This window comes from Ursus arctos, unplaced genomic scaffold (genome assembly GCF_023065955.2).
Source record: "Ursus arctos isolate Adak ecotype North America unplaced genomic scaffold, UrsArc2.0 scaffold_24, whole genome shotgun sequence".
Lineage (NCBI taxonomy): Eukaryota > Metazoa > Chordata > Mammalia > Carnivora > Ursidae > Ursus > Ursus arctos.
Genome location: NW_026622919.1, coordinates 45,369,324 through 45,387,826, shown reverse-complemented (window position 1 = coordinate 45,387,826; position 18,503 = coordinate 45,369,324). Strand labels below are relative to the sequence as shown.

The following is an 18,503-nucleotide window of genomic DNA, read 5'->3' as shown; positions in this document are numbered from 1 at the left end:
ACATTTTTTTTTCTAGCCCAGGATCATTCATTACATTTTTTCATTACTTATCTTTAGACTCCTTTAATCTGCGATGGTATCTCGGTCTGTCTTTGTCTTTAATGAAGGATCAAGTAATAGGCCACTGATTTTGTAGAAAATGTTTCCTCACGATTGGATACAGGTTATGCATTTTTGGCGGGAACGTCACAGAAGTGAAGTTGTGTTCTTTTTTTTTTTTTTTTTTTTTTTAATGATTTTTTATTATATTATGTTAGTCACCATACAGTACATCCCCGGTTTCCGATGTAAGGCTCGATGATTCATTAGTTGTGTATAACACCCAGTGCACCATGCAATACGTGCCCTCCTTACTACCCATCACCGGTCTATCCCATTCCCCCACCCCCCTCCCCTCTGAAGTCCTCAGTTTGTTTCTCATAGTCCATAGTCTCTCATGTTTCATTCCCCCTTCTGATTACCCCCCCTTTCTTTATCCCTTTCTTCCCCTACCGATCATCCTAGTTCTTATGTTCCATAGATGAGAGAAATCATATGATAGTTGTCTTTCTCTGCTTGACTTATTTCACTTAGCATTATCTCCTCCAGTGCTGTCCATGTTGTAGCAAATGTTGAGAACTCGTTCTTTCTGATAGCTGAGTAATATTCCATTGTATATATGGACCACAACTTCTTAATCCAGTCATCTGTTGAAGGGCATCTCGGCTCCTTCCACGATTTAGCTATTGTGGACATTGCTGCTATGAACATTGGGGTGCATATGGCCCTTCTCTTCACTACGTCTGTATCTTTGGGGTAAATACCCAGTAGTGCAATGGCTGGATCATAGGGTAGCTCAATTTTTAACTTTTTAAGGGACCTCCACACTGTTTTCCAGAGTGGCTGTACCAACTTGCATTCCCACCAACAATGTAGGAGGGATCCCCTTTCTCCACATCCTCTCCAATAATTGTTGTTTCTTGCCTTGTCTATTTTTGCCATTCTAACTGGCGTAAGGTGGTATCTCAGTGTGGTTTTGATTTGAATTTCCTTGATGGCTAATGATTTTGAACATTTTTTCATGTGTCTGTTAGCCATTTGTATGTCTTCATTGGAAAAGTGTCTGTTCATATCTTCTGCCCATTTTTTGATTTGTTTATTTGTTTCTCGTGTATTGAGTTTGAGAAGTTCTTTGTAGATCTTGGATACCAGTCCTTTATCTGTAGTGTCATTTGCAAATATCTTCTCCCATTCCGTGGGCTGCCTCTTAGTTTTTCTGACTGTTTCCTTGGCTGTGCAGAAACTTTTAATCTTGATGAAGTCCCATAAATTCATTTTATCTTTTGTTTCTCTTGCCTTTGGGGATGTGTCACGAAAAAGGTTGCTTTGGCCGATGTCGTAGAGGTTGTTGCCTATGTTCTCCTCTAGAATTTTGATGGATTCCTGTCTCACATCGAGGTCTTTCATCCATTTGGAGTTTATTTTTGTGTATGGTGTGAGATAGTGGTCAAGTTTCATTCTCTTGCATGTAGCTGTCCAATTTTCCCAGCACCATTTATTGAAGAGACTGTCTTTTTCCCACCGGATGTTTTTTCCTGCTTTATCAAATATTAGTTGCCCAAAGAGCCGAGGGTCCATTTCTGGGCTCTCTATTCTGTTCCATTGGTCTATGTGTCTGTTTTTGTGCCAGTACCATGCTGTCTTTGTGATCACAGCTTTGTAGTACAGCTCGAAATCCGGCATTGTGATGCCCCCAGCTTTGTTTTTCCTTTTCAACAGTTCCTTGGAGATTCGGGGCCTTTTCTGTTTCCATACAAATTTAAGGACTGTTTGTTCCAGTTCTTTGAAAAATGTCCTTGGTATTTTGATCGGGATAGCATTGAACGTGTAGATTGCTCTGGGTAGCATGGACATTTTAACTATGTTAATTCTTCCGATCCATGAGCATGGAATATCTTTCCATCTTTTTATGTCTTCCTCAATGTCTTTTAAGAGTGATTTATAGTTTCTAGAATATAAATCCTTTACGTCTCTGGTTAAGTTAATTCCAAGGTAACGTATGGTTTTTGGTGCTATTGTAAATGGGATGGATTCCCTGATTTCTCTTTCTTCGTTCTCGTTATTCGTGTACAGAAATGCAACTGATTACTGAGCATTTATTTTGTATCCTGCCACGTTACTGAATTGCTCTATAACTTCTAATAGTTTGGGAGTGGCTTCTTTTGGGTTTTCCATATAGAGTATCATGTCATCTGCAAAGAGAGACATTTTGACTTCTTCTTTGCCGATTTGAATACCTTTGATCCCTTTTTGTCGTCTGATTGCTGTTGCAAGGACTTCTAGTACTATGTTGAATAATAGTGGCGAGAGTGGGCATCCTTGTCGAGTTCCTGATCTTAAGGGAAAGGCTTCCAGCTTTTCCCCATTGAGAATAATATTTGCAGTAGGCTTTTCATAGATGGCTTTTATGAGATTGAGAAATGTACCTTCTATTCCTACACTCTGAAGGGTTTTAATCAGGAAAGGATGCTGTATTTTGTCAAATGCTTTTTCGGCATCGATTGAGAGGATCATATGGTTCCTGAGTCTTTTCTTGTTGATATGATGTATCACGCTGATTGATTTGCGAATATTGAACCACGCTTGCATCCCAGGTATGAATCCCACTTGATCGTGATGGATAATCCTTTTAATGTACTGTTGGATTCTATTAGCAAGTATCTTGTTGAGGATTTTGGCGTCCATATTCATTAGGGAAATCGGTCTGTAATTCTCCTTTTTGAGGGGGTCTTTGCCTGGTTTGGGGATCAAGGTAATATTGGCCTCATAGAATGAGTTTGGTAGCTTTCCTTCTGTTTCTATTTTTTGAAATAGCTTTAGGAGAATAGGTATTATTTCTTCTTTGAATGTTTGGTAGAATTCCCCAGGAAAACCGTCTGGGCCTGGAGTTTTGTTATTTGGAAGGTTGTTTATCACTGACTCAATCTCTTCATAATTAATTGGCCTGTTTAAGGAATCAATTTCTTCCGGTTTCAATCTTGGTAGTTTATAGGTTTCCAGGAAGGATTCCATCTCTTCCAGATTGCTTAGTTTATTGGCATATAGCTGTTGATAAAAATTTCTAATAATCCTTCCAATTTCAATGGTGTTCGTCGTGACCTCTCCTTTTTCATTCATAATTTTAATAATCTGGGTCCTTTCTCTTTTCTTTTGGATAAGTCTTGCCAGTGGTCTGTCAACTTTATTGATTCTCTCCAAGAACCAGCTTCTAGTCCTGTTGATCTGCTCTACTGTACTTCTGGTTTCTGCTTGATTGATTTCAGCTCTAATTTTGGTCAACTGCTTCCTCGTGCGTGGATTAGGCCTGTCCCTCTGTTGCTGTTCCAGCTTCTTGAGGTGAGAATATAAAAACTGCATTTTAGATTTTTCTATTCTTTTGAGTGAGGCTTGGATGGCTATGTATTTCCCCCTTAGGACTGCCTTTGCAGTATCCCATAGGTTTTGGACTGTTGTATTTTCATTCTCATTGGTCTCCATAAATTGTTTTATTTGATTTTTGATTTCCTGGTTTATCGAGTCATTCCTGAGCAGGATGGTTCTTAGTCTCCAAGTGTTTGAGTTTCTTCCAAATTTTTCCTTGTGGTTGAGTTCCAATTTCAGAGCGTTGTGGTCTGAGAATATGCAGGGGATAATTTCAATCTTTTGGTATCGGTTGAGACCTGTTTTGTGTCCCAGAACGTGGTCTATTCTTGAGAATGTTCCATGGGCATTAGAATAGAATGAGTATTCTTTGGTTCTGGGGTGTAGTGTTCTATATATATCTAAGAGGTCCAACTCGTCGAGTATGGCATTCAAAGCCTTTGATTCTTTGCTTAGTTTTTGCCAGGGTGTTCTGTCTATTTCTGAGAGTGGAGTGTTGAGGTCCCCTACTATTAATGTATTTTTATTTATATGTCTCTTTATTCTGGTTAAGAGTTGGCTTGTGTATCTTGCTGCTCCCCTGTTGGGGGCATATATATTTATAATTGTCATATCCACTTGTTGAATACTTCCCTTAAGAATAATATAGTGCCCTTCTGCATCTCTAACTATAGTCTGTAGTTTAAAATCCAATTTATCTGATATGAGAATTGCTACCCCAGCTTTCTTTTGAGGTCCATTTGCGTGAAAGATGGTACTCCATCCCCTTACTCTCAGTCTGAATGCATCTTTGGGTTTGAAATGAGTCTCTGTAGACAGCAAATGGATGGGTCATTTCTTTTTATCCAATCTGCAACCCTGTGGCGCTTTATGGGATGGTTCAAACCATTTACATTAAGACTGATTACTGAGAGATATGATTTTAATGTTGCCATGTTGCCAGTAAAGTCTTTGTTTGTATTGGCTGTGACTTTCTGTTCTGTATCACTCTTGGGGCCTTTTTACTTTTATAGAACCCCCCGTAATATCTCCTGTAGGGCTGGTTTCGTGGTTACAAAATTGGTTAGTGGCTGGCGATTCTGAAATGTCTTTATTTCTCCATCAATTCTGAATGAGAGCCTTGCTGGATAAAGGATCCTTGGCTGCATGTTTTTCTCTGAAAGAGCTTTAAAAATGCTCCCCCAACCCTTTCTCTCATTCCAGGTCTGTGTAGACAGGTCTGACGTAATTCTGATGCTTTTGCCTTGGTACGTGAGAAATTTCTTTGCCCTGGCCGCTTTCAATACTGTATCCTTGCATCTAATATTTGTGAAATGCACTATGACGTGACGTGGCGTAGGTTTGTCATGGTTGAGCTTGGGAGGGGTCCTCTCTGCCTCTTGGACACGAATGTTTGTTTCCCTTGCTAGATTAGGGAAGTTTTCAGCTACAATTTGTTCAAATATCTCTTCTAGACCTCTGTTTTTCTCCACCCCCTCGGGGATGCCGATGATTCTAACATTGGATCGTTTCATTGAGTCAGTAATCTCCCGTAACCTACATTCGTGGGTGTGGATTTTTTTAAGACCATCTTCTATTTTCATTTTTTCCTCTATTAACCCATCCTCCAATTCACTAACCCGTTCCTCTGCTTCTGCGACCCTGGCCGTCAGAGCCTCTAGTTTTGCCTGCATTTGGCTCATAGAATTTTTAATTTCTGTCAGATTCGCTCTCATTTCTGTCCTTAGGGATTCTATATTCTCAGTAACCTTTTCGTTAATAGTTTTTTCAATTCTACTCATCATTTTGACCATCGTTACTCTGAATTCCATTTCTGATAATTTGGTTACATCCATATCCATTATTTCTGTGGCAGAGGCCACAGAATCACTGTCTTTTCTTTGCTGGGGGGGGCTTCTCCTTCTTGTCATTCTGATGAAGAGAGGTTGCGGGGTTTCCAGAGCCCAAATTATTGACTGGGTCCCAGGCCGTGCCCCTTGTTTTATAGGGATCTTAGGGATGTGGGCTTCTTCTTTAAAGATTTTATTTATTTATTTATGTGGCAGCCAACCAGCGAGAGAGGGAACAGAAGCAGGGGAGTGGGAGAGGAAGAAGCAGGCTCCCAGCGGAGGAGCCCGATGAGGGACTCCTTTCCGGAACGCCGGGATCACGCCCTAAGCCGAAGACAGGCGCTCCATGACTGCGCCACCCAGGCGCCCGGGTTGTGGGCTTCTTGATTTTTCAGCCTGCCTTCTGGGGGAGGGGCCTGCCGCGCCGATACTCAGGCAACCCTGTTTGGGTAGAGTCTCCGTGTCCCCTGCGTGGGGGGATGGGGATGGGCACTCCCTGAGCCAGTATTTCCAGGCTTTTGTTCTCTGGCAGCTTTCCCTGGCGGTTTGCTGTGCCTCTTCTGAGAGTCAGAGCAGCAGCGGCCAAATTTCAGCCTCTGTCACAGAACAGAGGGATTGCGGCCTGTTCTCTACTAATGTTCTGGCCACTTTAACTCTGTTTCTGTTGGTGCTGCTCAACCCTGCAGCGTCCGGGATGTGCGCCCCACACCCGGCGTCCCAGCCCTCACTTCCAGGGCCGGCGCGTCTCTGTCCTTTGTGTTTCTAACGCCGCCAGCCGCCAGCCGCCCCGCGCGCGCTCCCGGATCTCCCGGTCTCAGTCTGGATCCAGTGAGCGCACCGGGATTCCGGTGTTCCGCGAGATGCCTGGTGGCGCGCGCACCCGGCTCACGGTCTCAGTCTGCTGTTTTGCGGGTGCCGACCGTGAGCCCCGCCCACTCTCCCGTGCAAGTGGCTACCACTTCCCGGCGCCCGAACACGGCGGCTCCCTCCCCCTTCCGTTTATCTTCCGATATCTGTGCACAGTTTCATGGCTCCCCGCTTCGTACCTCAATACTCAGCGCTGGAGATGTTCATTTGTAGAGATCCAGATGCGTCTTCCTGCGTCTCAGGCTGGTTCCGTGGTTGTTTAGGCTGGTCTGGTACCTATCCAGCTCGACTCGGAGGACGGGCTGAAAACGGTGTCTCCTACTCCTCCGCCATCTTAACTTCTCGTGAAGTTGTGTTCTATGTGCATAGCGTCAGGAGGCACGTCACGTCGATTTGTCCCTTTGTAATCAATAAGTGTCTTATAGGGATATGCTTTGAGACTGTATTTATATCTTATATAACAACCATTCATGATTCTTACCTTAATCAATTATTACTTTGATGGTCCAGCAAAGAGATTTTTTTTAAAAATTTATTCCATCAATAAAATGGGTGTGGAGAAATTATTTGGTGTTGGGTTAGTCACATAGATGTTTCCAAAGAACGAGTTTTTTCTGGGAGCTTGGTTTACTCCTGCTCTCTTCCACTGGGGTTGAGTGAAAAAGCAAGCTACTTCACTCTATTAAAAACAAAATTAAAAAACCTGCCTCGAACTGTTGATCTAGCCAGATAGAGTTCCAAGATCTGACTTTTGCAAATTGCATCTCCCTTCTCCAGGAAGTAGGTTTCCTTTCTAGCTCTGAGCTCTCGTTCCAGCTCCAGGCCATGGTAACAGTCTTTGCAGAAAACTGCTGAGGTGGTCACTGGCTGCTGGGGACATAAATACAGAAATTCTCCTATTAAGGAGCTGGCTATGTTTGCTTCATAACAAAAAATAGATGCAGCTCCTTTAGAAAATTTGATCTTTCTGAAATAGGTCAAGCAGAGAAAGACAATTATCATACGGTTTCACTCATATGTGGAATATAAGAAATAGCGCAGGGGACCACAGGGGGAAGGGAGGGAACCCTGAATGGTAAGAAATCAGAGAGGGAGACAAACCATGAGAGACTCTGGACTCTGGGAAACAAACTGAGGGTTACAGAGGGGAGGGGGTGGAGGGATGGGTGACCGGTGATGGGTATTAAGGAGGGCACGTGTGGTGACGAGCACTGGGTATTATACACAACTAATGAATCACTGAACACTGCATCAAAAACTAATGATGTACTATATGCTGGCTAACTGAACATAATAATAAAAAAAAGAAAATTTGCTCTTTCAACTTAACTAGGGCTGTTCAACCTTGACTGGGCCTTTTGGACCCTATGTAACCTTCCCAGTTAGTTTGTTTTAGTGTAAGCAAGATTATAAGGGGATTACATTTTACCTACAGAGAAGACTGGGCATGGGAGACAAGAACCTCACAGGACTGGACCTGATAATATGTGATTAGGTATACCCCATTCCTGCTCCTGCTGTTCCTGTCTCTACTTTTAAAAGGACTAAGGAAGCTTCTCTTCACTTAGGTTTTCCTCCCTCAAATGTTCAAATTAGTGAGTTGTGAGCACTGCTGCTTAATTCACATGATATAAATGTGACAGGCACCTCCACCATTCCATGAAGGTCACCCCACTTTTTACCTGGACCAGAGGCCTGAGTCATGGTGTACCTGTGTTGTAAGACCATGCACACTCCCCACCCCTGACAGGTCGAGGAATGTCACAGTCACAGCTTTGTCGGCCATATAGGCACAATCCCAGCCTATCAGCCTTCGCTTCCTTGTACCTGTACTTCTCAGAGTCTAAGGAAGGAGAAGTGTGTCTTAAGGAGAAGATAATGAAGCAAAGCTACTGGGGATGTTGGTGTCCCTGGGCTGATCCCACTTCTCTCTGTTTGGTTACAGCTGCCCTATGAGAAGAACTGCAAGAATAAGTTGTTTTGTGTTGCTGAGTTACAGATGGTCACCACTACCTCTCAGTGAGTTGGATCCAGTCATCATAGTTTCTGCAATTATCTTCCTTCTGAAGGCTTACCTGGGCAAAGCCCTCATCAAAATTGACCCATCCCCATGGCCCACAAAGGCTTTGCATTTATTATCTCATTGGGTCTTCAGCCACACCAGGAGGGAGGCAAGAGATTTCTATTATTGTTTTATAGGTTAGGGAACAGACTCAGTAGTTGAAGGACTGTGTCGGGTCACAGTGGTCATTTGGTGGACTTGAACCTAGGTCTCTGACACCCTGGATAATGCTATTTTCATAACCCAGTGTTTCTTGCTCCTAGGACTACCTCAGTTAGAGGTAGCCTCTTCCTTGGCTCACCTCTTAACCAAATTACTTAACTAATTTATTAAATATTTATGGAGCATCTCCCCTGTGCCAAGCACTCTACATGTCGAAGATACATCAGCAAATAATATAGACAAAAATTCTTGCCCTCCCGGTGTTTTAGGAGGAGAAGATAATAGGTAAATTTTATATTGATATGTATATGAAGAAAAGGCACGGAAGGTGGGAGACAGTGCTGGGTAGGGTGGGTGACAGTTTTAGAGTGGTCGGGAAAGGGCTCACTGAGGTGATGTTTTGGAGCACACACGAGGAGGGTGAGGAATGAACTGTGTGGGCATCTGCAGGAAGAGCAACTGCAAATGCCCTGAGATGAGAGCATGGCTGGAGGTGGGAGGAATGGCCAGGACACCAGTGTGGTTGCAGTAGAATGAGGAAGGGAGAGGTAATGTCGGGGCAGAGAGAGAGGTTATTCAGGGCTTCTGAGGCCCTATATAGAAGGGCTTTTACTGTGAACTGGGAAGCCAGAGGAATGACAGGATCTTGCATTTTATCGGGCTCATTCTTGCTGCTGTGTTGTAGACTGCAGGCAAAGATGTAAGCGGGGAGATAGTAAGGATCTGTTATAATTCAGGTGAGAAGTGATGGTGACTTGGACCACAGTGGTAGCAGTTGAAGGTGGTTATATTGTGAAGTTAAAGCCCACAGGATTTGATGACAGATTAGATGTGTGGAGTGAGAGAAAGAGAAGGGTCTAAGGCAGCTTGCACCATTTCACCCTGAGCATCTAGAACTTTGCTGTCCAGTACAGTAGCTACTAGTCACATTTGGCTATTTAATTAAAATTTTAGTTCCTCAGTTGAACTAGGCATATTTCAAGCCCAACACCCACCCACGGCTGGTGATCTTGAATAGCACAGATGTAGACTATTTCCATTACTGCAAAAGTCCTGTTGGGTCACATGAACTCGAGAATCACGGCAATGCCAAGAACCGAATTGGGGAAGCCTTTAGAAGAATGATTTTGGAAGGCAGGGTGGAGAGGAAGAGATAAGGAGTTTGGCTTTGGACATGTGATGGTCTTAAAATACCCTCCCTGGCCGCTAGTGCTGTATTTGGAACGTGGTACTGATGGCCTGTTGGCCAGAGGAGGCATCTGTGGGGAAGAACACTGTTGCCTGAGTCCTGGTAAGCCTTTTCATAGACATTTGTAGGACTTGTGCATGGCTTAGCCCATCTCAATTACTGAGGACCCAGTTGAAGACTTTTGAGTGCTTTGGAGTCCAGCCTAGTAAACAGATGCAGCTGTTTCCAACAGGAATGAATTACAGCAAGGACTTACCCCCCAGCCAACGCCTTGTGGTATATATAGCATGCACAACTGGCCCTACATCGCCCCCTAGTGTAAATAGTAATCAGTCTCTTCTTTTTTTCAAAAGCATTGTTGAGTCTAATCCTTAGCATCCAAATATGTCGGTGTTTCCCACCTTTTTGTGGACATAGATCTCCTAAAGAACCTAAGGAAGACTACAGACCCTCCCTAGACGATCACATGTGCATACATCAGTGTTTGCGTTTGGGGCCTTCTGAAGCTGCCCCTGGCCCTCAGGTTAAGCACCCCTGCGAAATATGCCAGCGGCTCCCAGATCTCTCTCCTGGGCTCTAGAATAGTATATCCAACTGATGTTTCAACATTTCTAGCTTGTTATGCCATAGGCACCCCTCATTATACCCTGTCTGAACTCATCTGGTCAACAGCCACCCTCTGGTCTTCCTCCAGTGTTCGCTCCCTCATGAATAGCACCACTTGGTCATCTAAGGTGAAAATTCAGGACTCATCCTTGATCCTTCTCTCTGTTGCTCTGGTTGCAAGCGTGGCCTTACCATATCTGGCTTCAATCCCTTGTCTCTATCTCCACTACTACTATCTTACACAGGCATTTGCCGTCTCTCAAATGGAGTTCCACACACAGCAAGCTCTAGCTACCTATTCTCTTCTCAGCTGTGATAAAACAAAAACAGTATAAAACAAAACACATGTCACATTGCTTCCCAGAGCTTCATATCCTGTTTTTGAACATTTCAGATGGTTAGGAGATTTTCTTTGTATTGTTAATATGTTTTTCTGTACATCTCGATTGTGGATAGTGGTTTTATACTCTGGGGCCCCACAGCACCTCAGCAGACTGAAGGAAGCTCTCGCAAATCCCCAAGTCTTCTCTTCTCCAGTCTGAATAGACTGTTTCAAACCAGTCTTCAAGTTGGAAGGGCCTGAATGATTTTGTGGATGGGAAAGCTGAGGCCAAGAAAGAAGCAGGGCAGTATCTGTCTCATACACCGCTGATCTCCAGTATTGAGCAGGGTATCTGGCACAGAGAAAGTACTCTCTAAGTATATGTGAAATGTATGAACTTCAGAGAATGAAGTATCTTGCCTAGGGTTGCAGTGAATTGGTAGTAGAAAGAGGATTTAAATATAATTTTCCCAACCTTCTTTTGAGAATGCTAGACCTGAGGCAAGTTAGTTAGACTCTCTTTGGCTTGTCTCCTTTTCTAGGAAATGGAGAGTAACCATACTATTTTACAGGGTTATTATGAGGATTAATTCAGTATGCGAAGCATTTACCACAGTTTCTGCCGTATGGTTAGCACCATGGTAGCCATTATCATCTCACACAGCAACTGAGGTGGGTGTGGTGGTCCAGGCATTTGCTTATGCTGAGGGGGAAGAAAATCTAGGCTAAATGTAGCCTTTAGGTAATTTAAGGAGTTAGTTAAGAATGTGCTATTGTACTGCTTTGAGGTCTTCACAGATTAAATAAACTGGTAACATGTATCTATTTGCCTACACTGTGCAGGCAGGAATTGGTGGTGGGTCTCACCAAGGAGCTGACTATGAACATTAACCTCACTAACTCTGGGGAAGATTCCTACATGACGACCATGCATTTGAATTACCCCAGAAACCTCCAGTTTAAGAGGATACAAAAGGTAACAAAGAAACATGCCACTCATAGCTGTGCCTCCTTGCATACCTGCTTTTGTATGGCAACCTCCTGACTGGTCTCCCTGCCTCCAGGCTCATTCTGGTCCGTCCAATAAATGATTATGAATGAGATGAATCTCCTCCAGTCCAACTACATGCTGTACTGGGAGTCCAGTCACGCCGTTCTCTGCCTACAGAGCCTTCAGTGCTGCTGTTCTGCAGTCACTCTTTCTTGCCTGCAGCCTTTCTTAACCAGGGTTCTGAGAGGGAAATCTCTAGCACGTGAGCCTGCACCGGGAAAGCGAGAGTCTGCTCTGCCACTCGCGGGCCTCGGGTCACAGACTGGAAGCTCGCTGCAAGATAACAGGAAACAGTGTTTCTCCCAAGGACATCCTGCAGCTGTGAAGTATTTTAACACTGAGAAACGTTCTCTAAAATCATAGGCAATCAGAAAACTTTGGTGCTTGAAGTTCTATCTATAATTATGAAACCATTTCACTTAACTAGAGGATGTAAGTCACTTTGAAGAGAAGCAGTTTCATTTTCCATCTGGGGTGCAGAACTTCAGATAAAGAATTTCCGGACACAACTTTACAATCCCTAAGAGTTTCCAAGGGAATGGGTCCCTGGGTCCAGACCTGATGCTGATGGACCCTTTTACACAGAACCCTGCTTTACTTAGAGCCCATTTTACTTCTGTATCACCTGAACTCCACCCTTCCCCAGCACCCTGTGATAACTGCCTTTGCTTTTGTTTGCTGAGACACCACAATGCAGTTTTCCTCACTGTAAGGAGTCAATAAACCTGGCTTTGTCAGGCTACACGTTTGTCCCTAGGGTCTTAGGCTATTTGGGCTAGGACAGCATCCATTATATGAAAATAATGAAATTATCTCATAAGCTTCTAGAGTGGAACCAGTGCTTCACTATCCTTGGGAGAATTAAGAAAATTGTCACTGAAATCACCTTCCATATTCAGTGGTCGAGGCAAAGAACCCTGGCTGAGAAGGGTTGTGTGGCAGTGCTAGGGCTCATGCGAGCCTTTCAGCCCATCTCAGTATGATAAGTTCGCCCACTTCAAATGTCTCCTTCCCCCTGAAGACTTTACAGATTCCTCCTAGTTGGGTTTTACCTCTTTCAATACAGTTTTTCCTTGTACCTTTCACAGAACCACTCCTTAGGCCTTGTATTTAAATTCCTCAACCACCTACTATTGATACCTTCTGCCCAGCTTGGGGGGAAGACAGAAACCAAGTCTGATTTGTGTCCCAAGGTTCCTGGCAGATGTCTGGCATGTAGAAAATCAGAGAATGTTTGTCAAATTGGTATCAGGAAACTGCTTCCTTTCTTGCTCTTTAAGAATCTTCTCTCTGTGTTAACAGCCTCCTTCTCCAGACATTCAGTGTGATGACCCTAAGCCAAACGCTTCTGTGCTGGTCATGAACTGCAGGATTGGTCACCCTATACTCAAGAGGTCATCTGTGAGTGTCTGGGTTGGCTGACTCTTCTCACTTACTTGGAGGTGGTGTCTCCTACATCCCAGTCTCATTTGAATCTTGGTTGTGGTCTCCACATTTCCCTTTACTGCAGTCAATCCACAGCAGAGCTTAGAGCTGCCAAGTTTGCTCTCAAAGTAGGGAGTGGTGGGGCGGGGGATATAGCCACAAACTGTTGACTCACCCCCCAGTACAGCAGAGGGAAGTTGGGAGTAGTATGGGAAGAGCAGCAGACCCAAAGTTATTAGTTCTGAGTCCCTTGTCTGCCGCTGATGATCTTTGTGCTGTGGGAAAGCTCTGAACGGTTTCCTCAACTGTGAAAGGGGAATAACGCCATCTGCCCTGCTTACTCCATATTGACATTGCGAGGCTTATGTGGAATAATGGATGTGGAAGCACGCTGTGCTAAAACAAATGTGAGGCATATGAATTATTTCCCAGGTCTGATTTCCCACTCTCTGAATGGGGAGGCAGTTTGAATTGTGAGTGGTAGAGAGGAATCAAGTGACCTTTTTTTCTTTTTTTAATAGGCAAACTTTTCAGTGGTTTGGCAGCTAGAGGAGAATGCCTTTCCAAACAGGACAGCCAATATCACTGTGACGGTCACCAAGTAAGTAGTACCGGTCACTGCAGGCCCAGGCTGTGGCCCTGGAAGAAGTCTCCCTCCCATGTGCGTGTGTAAGAGCTATGGCTCTGTCACTGCCCAGGAAGAAGAGCCTCAGGGAACCCACAGGAGGAATCTATGCTCCTGCAGTGACTTGCCTTTCCCTTCTTGTTATATTTAAAATGTCCTTTTATTGACACACAAAGCAAAACTATGGTATAGTCTAGTAAATGAGCCTTGGACATAAGTTCTATTCCTGGTTCATTCAACTTGGAGAAGCTCTGTCATCTGCAAAACTTCTGTTTTGGGGGTAGGGTCTGGGTATAGTGCTGGCGAGGTGTTCTCAAACGGGGATGATTCTGCCCCTCAGGGGCGATGCCTGAAAACATTTTTGGTTGCCACAACTTGTGGGGTGAGGGAATGCTTCTGGTATCTCGTGGATAGAGGCCAGGGATGCTGCTAAACAGCATACAGTATATAAGATGGCCTCTCACAAAAAAATTATTTGGCCCCAAAAGTCATTATTGTCAAGGTTTTCAAACCCTTTTTAAATCAGTGTTTCTCCAAGTATGATCTTCTAGCAAATGTTCCTCACTCTAATTACTTATCTTCAAGCGTCTTTTCTTCTCTGACCCTCCCTGATCCTGAGAAGCCAAGGTATGTAAGCAGCTGTATACAAAGTGGGTGTGCTGTGAACTGACACTCTTATTTCCTAGTTTCAATGACAGAAAGTCTTCCATCACACAGAGCCACAGCCTTCAATTCAAGCGTGCCTTCACGGCAGTTCTTCCTAAGTAAGTACTTCCAAGGGGCCAAAACCTGCAGCTTCAGGTGGTCGGGGTGGATGTGGGCATTCCCCATCTCTGACAGGAGGCTGCTTAAAAACCAGGCTCCCGCTGATCGCTAGGGCATGAACAGTTGGGTCCTAGACACCCCATGGTAGCCATCAAAGGAGGAACAGTGCCAACTGGTCTTAATACCAACTGAAGTTACTGACGTAATGCTAAGGAGGGAAGGGAGCTGTGCGACTGGGAAGTAAGGAAGGGGAAAAGTAAGGCCACCGGGGAATAACAATCAGGCACAGAACCAGCCCAAATGTACAGAATTCAAATATTTCTACCTGAACTGCCCTACCACCACTTTACATTTTGATATTCAGCTTTGATTCTTCTTGAATGGTGCCCTCTGTCCTAGTGTATCCAATTGGTAGCATTCAGGCTCATTTGAAAGAAGGGGGCCTTGAGGCCTAACAAGTATCCTTTCATTTGCAGACCTTCAGTGATGTACATGAACCCAAGCCAGGGGCTTTCTGTCTACAAAGAATTCCTCTTCAATGTAAGTGCTTAATGCTTATTATTGCAAAGTTATAGGTGGCAAGACAACACCAGTTTTGATTTCCCACTCTCTGATTTTATTTTGTAGATACATGGGGAAAATCTCTTTGGAGCTATATTCCAGCTGCAAATTTGTGTTCCAATCAAATTACGAGATCTCCAATTTATAAGAGTGAAAAACCTGACAAAGATTCAGGTACTTAGAGGTTTTTTTTTTTTTTTTTTTTTTTATCGCGATCACATCTCTTTCCAGAGTGACTGTGGATTCTCAAAGGTATAAAACTAGAATTCTAGGAAAGGAGTAAAAACAAGTTTAGTTAACTTGGGAACACATTAGGAGTAAATTGCCAGTCATGTTCACAAGAAATATCAACCATTCAGCTCTTAAAGCAACATTTCAGTTTTCCTTCCCTTGATGAAAAATAAGCAAAAATTCAAACCTTTTTAATACCAATAGAGACATTTATTTTTCCTTCGAAAAAGTGATAAATTCTGCTTCTCTTTGTGACTGTCAAATAAGCTTGATACACATGAGCTATTTCTTGCACTTCTCCCTATAAATTTACCATCTTCCTTTCCCCCCTCCAGTCTGTCTCTGTCTCTGCTTTGCTAAAGCCCCTTTGCTCTCAGTTGACTCTTCATCTGCAGTATGGTTCCCTTATGATACCTACGACCACAGGCTCTGATCAATATGAAAGTTGAGGTCTTTGGCTTTCCTGAATTTTTTTTTTTGCTCAGATTCATGAAATGCCAAGGTTCAAAAATGAATATATGGGAAGGCATTTACAGAATGGACTCTGCTGACAGAAAGAGGGCTTATAAATTGTAATCATTTGTTCCCATGCATAGTTTATTTTTAAAGAACATTTGTTAATTTCTAGAAACATTTAGAAGGGGATTCCACTCTGCTCTGGGGATGGAGATTGAAAATAGCATCAGGGGCTTTAAGACCAGTATCCTCTCAGTTTGGGCCAATAAGTCACCTCTGGCTTACTTAAATAGACTGTGCTGGCAAAGCAAGTCAGTGGCAGAGCTGAAGCTCAGCATTGTCTTATAGAAATCCTGGATCTTTCTCTTCATTTGTTTCAAGGCAGGGGTGTTACATCTACTCTTGAAGGTCATCTGTTTCAGAATCTTATCTGTGAGGTAATGGAGCCAGAGCACATTGTTATAAGGGTGATACTCGCCCCAGCAGTTGTTGTTCTCCTTCCTCATTAGCCTGTAGATCTCAAACTGGTAGTCACCTTCACCTGTAAATAGGTCCTCATCCATGGAAATGTCACAGAACACCACAATCCCATCCCGCTCCAACCGTGACAGTGTGTAGTCAATGATATTGACTTGTATCCCACGGGTGGGGATAGTGCTTGTCTTCCCATTCAGGGTGTACTGGAGCTCTTTGAGGCTGGTTTTCTTTAAGAGCACGTTCCCCCAGTGTAAGTCTCGGTGCTCGAAGTGCAGTGACGCCTCTGCCACTGCGAGGGATGCTGTGATCTGGTGTAGGATGCTCTTTGCAGTAGCCATGGAGGACAACTTCGTTCTCATTCGCTCTAAGTCAACCCCTCCTAACTCAAATTCCAGTACAATGAAGAGCTGGTCTTCCTCAAAAAAGTCAGGCCGGTCATTTGCAGACCCTTTAGTTGAGTTATAATGGTCCCAGGCTCTGAGGAGCAAAGGAGGGTAAGATCCTTGAACACAGTGCACTGAGTTCAAACCAATAAAGCCTTCCGTACGGTTGCATACCTCATCAGACAAGAGGCTCAACTCTTTAGAGATGATTATCTCCGGCAGAATTTCCTCAAAAGTTTTCTGATGGGCTCCATTGACTAAATCTGGTCCCTCAATAGCAATAATTTTTAGGGCAACAGGTGTGTGATTAGCAACTGTTTGAAACACTTCTCCAAACACCCCTTCCCCAATCTTCTGACAGCACTCCAATTTTTCTGTGGAAAGGCAATAGCTAAAGGGGATAGGACCTTCCTGATTGCATTCCCCGTAAACCTTTTCAGCGTCAGATGCCTTTTTGTCTGTGACATGTAGTGTCTTTAAGGGGGTTAGCAAATACATGGAAGAGCAGTGCCAAGGAGACAGAGCACTATTTGTTCTGTTCATAACAGGAGGGTTTGAATATTCAGATATGAGGGACTCAGAGAGGGAACTGGCAATGGTGTGGCTGCTGCATACTTCTGACACAGCAGTCACCATCTTCTTCTTGTGGAAACTAAAGGAAGCCCTGGCTTTGGTCCAAGAGCAGGTATTCTGTAAATGAGTCAGGTCCTGGGTGAGGAATGAGTCTTCTTCCATCTTTTGGCTCTTCTTAAACTGGTGGTAATGGAGAAGGGAGGTTTCTACTGTTTCCTGAAGTTTCCTTTTTCGCCTAGGCCCAGTTCTCTCAAGTCTGTTGATTTCCCCAGGTACAATACAGTTCTTGCAACCATCTGCCTCCTCGTAGTCCATCTGGGCAGCCCCTTGAGACCCAATCTCTTGACAGGAGTCCTGGTCTGTGGCCCTCTTCTTACCCATGCTTGATAAACCTGGCCTCTCCAGGCTCTTCCCAGCCGGTTCCCTTTCACAGCAAGACTCCCTCATATTCCTCCCATCTGCCCCAAACTCAGAATCTTCAGGGTTTCCAGAGTCCATAAGATTAAAGAGAGCTGACCTGAGGCTGGCACGGGCTTGGTGAGCCAACCTGGTGAACCTGCCTCCTCCTGTTGCTGCCTCCTGGAAGCCGTGGAGGGGTGCTGGGTCTGGGGATGCTGCTGGGAGGTGGAAGCCGCTCCGAATTTCGGAGGCCGCATCCAGAGAGGCGGAGGGGCCGGCGCCGGGAGAGGCCAGGCTGCTGAACAGGGAGGCGCTGGTGCCCAGCTCGCCGCCGTCCCGGGCCTGGCTGCACGCACTGAGGTCCGGGCTGAGACAGCCTGAGTTGCCGTTAGGGAAGGGCGGCGGTCCGAGGGGGCCGCAGGGGGTACTGCACTTTTGCGGTGGCCGAGCTCGCGGCCTCAGGCGTCGTGGGGTCACGATCAGACTCGGCCGGTCCTTGGAGGCTCGACCGCCGGGGCGCCTCCGCCTCTGACCTACCGGAACGCCGAGGAAGTCGGGGTCGTCGGGATCGTCGGAAGCGACAGACGGCGAGGGGCCACCGCTGCTGGCGTCGCTGCTACTACTGCTGCTGCCGCTGAAAAAACGCTTCCGGTCTTGCGGCGGGAACCACGGCGCAGCTGCCCTGTCCGGCCGCCGCCGCGGCCTCCCGCCGCCCACAGCCCCGTACGTTCGGAAGAGCCGATTCCCGGGTCGCCGGAGCGACGCCGCCATGGTCGGCACCCGCCCAGAGGTTCAAATGCAAATACCGCGAGACTTCCTTAAGACAGACGCGCCAACCGGCCCGGCTGCTGGGTCCTAGGGACCGGCCGCGAGCATGCGCAGTACAACGGGTCCCGCGGTGGTGGGAGAGGGTGGGTGACGGGCCGTATGGCGTCCTGTCACCCGCGCTGTCATGGCTCTCGTTTCAGGCCCACACTGAGTGCCGCTGTAGTCAGAAGCAAGAATGTGGGAGCGATCCTGCTGAGGTGAGCGCGGTCGTCCCGACATGTTGAGGGAGAGAGGAGGGCTTGAAGCGGGTGACGTGAGCGGCCTGGGGCTGCCTGTGCCGACGTTTCCTGATG

At 45.3% G+C, this 18,503-nt stretch overlaps 2 protein-coding genes across 2 annotated transcripts in view; one reads left to right on the top strand and one right to left on the bottom strand.

Annotated features, from left to right (window-relative positions):
* The window catches only part of ITGAE (integrin subunit alpha E), a 69,160-nt gene that overhangs the window by 41,439 nt on the left and 9,218 nt on the right, over positions 1-18,503 (top strand). The window contains 8 exon segments of the mRNA XM_048223097.2: positions 8,041-8,114; positions 11,280-11,412; positions 12,790-12,888; positions 13,434-13,513; positions 14,224-14,301; positions 14,779-14,842; positions 14,930-15,037; positions 18,351-18,407. Coding sequence (XP_048079054.1) covers positions 8,041-8,114; positions 11,280-11,412; positions 12,790-12,888; positions 13,434-13,513; positions 14,224-14,301; positions 14,779-14,842; positions 14,930-15,037; positions 18,351-18,407 — 693 coding nt within the window.
* Positions 15,283-18,190, bottom strand: HASPIN (histone H3 associated protein kinase). Its single transcript, XM_026517903.4, has one exon. The coding sequence runs from the start codon at positions 18,151-18,153 to the stop codon at positions 15,832-15,834; it is 2,322 nt and encodes a 773-aa protein (XP_026373688.1). The 5' UTR covers positions 18,154-18,190; the 3' UTR covers positions 15,283-15,831.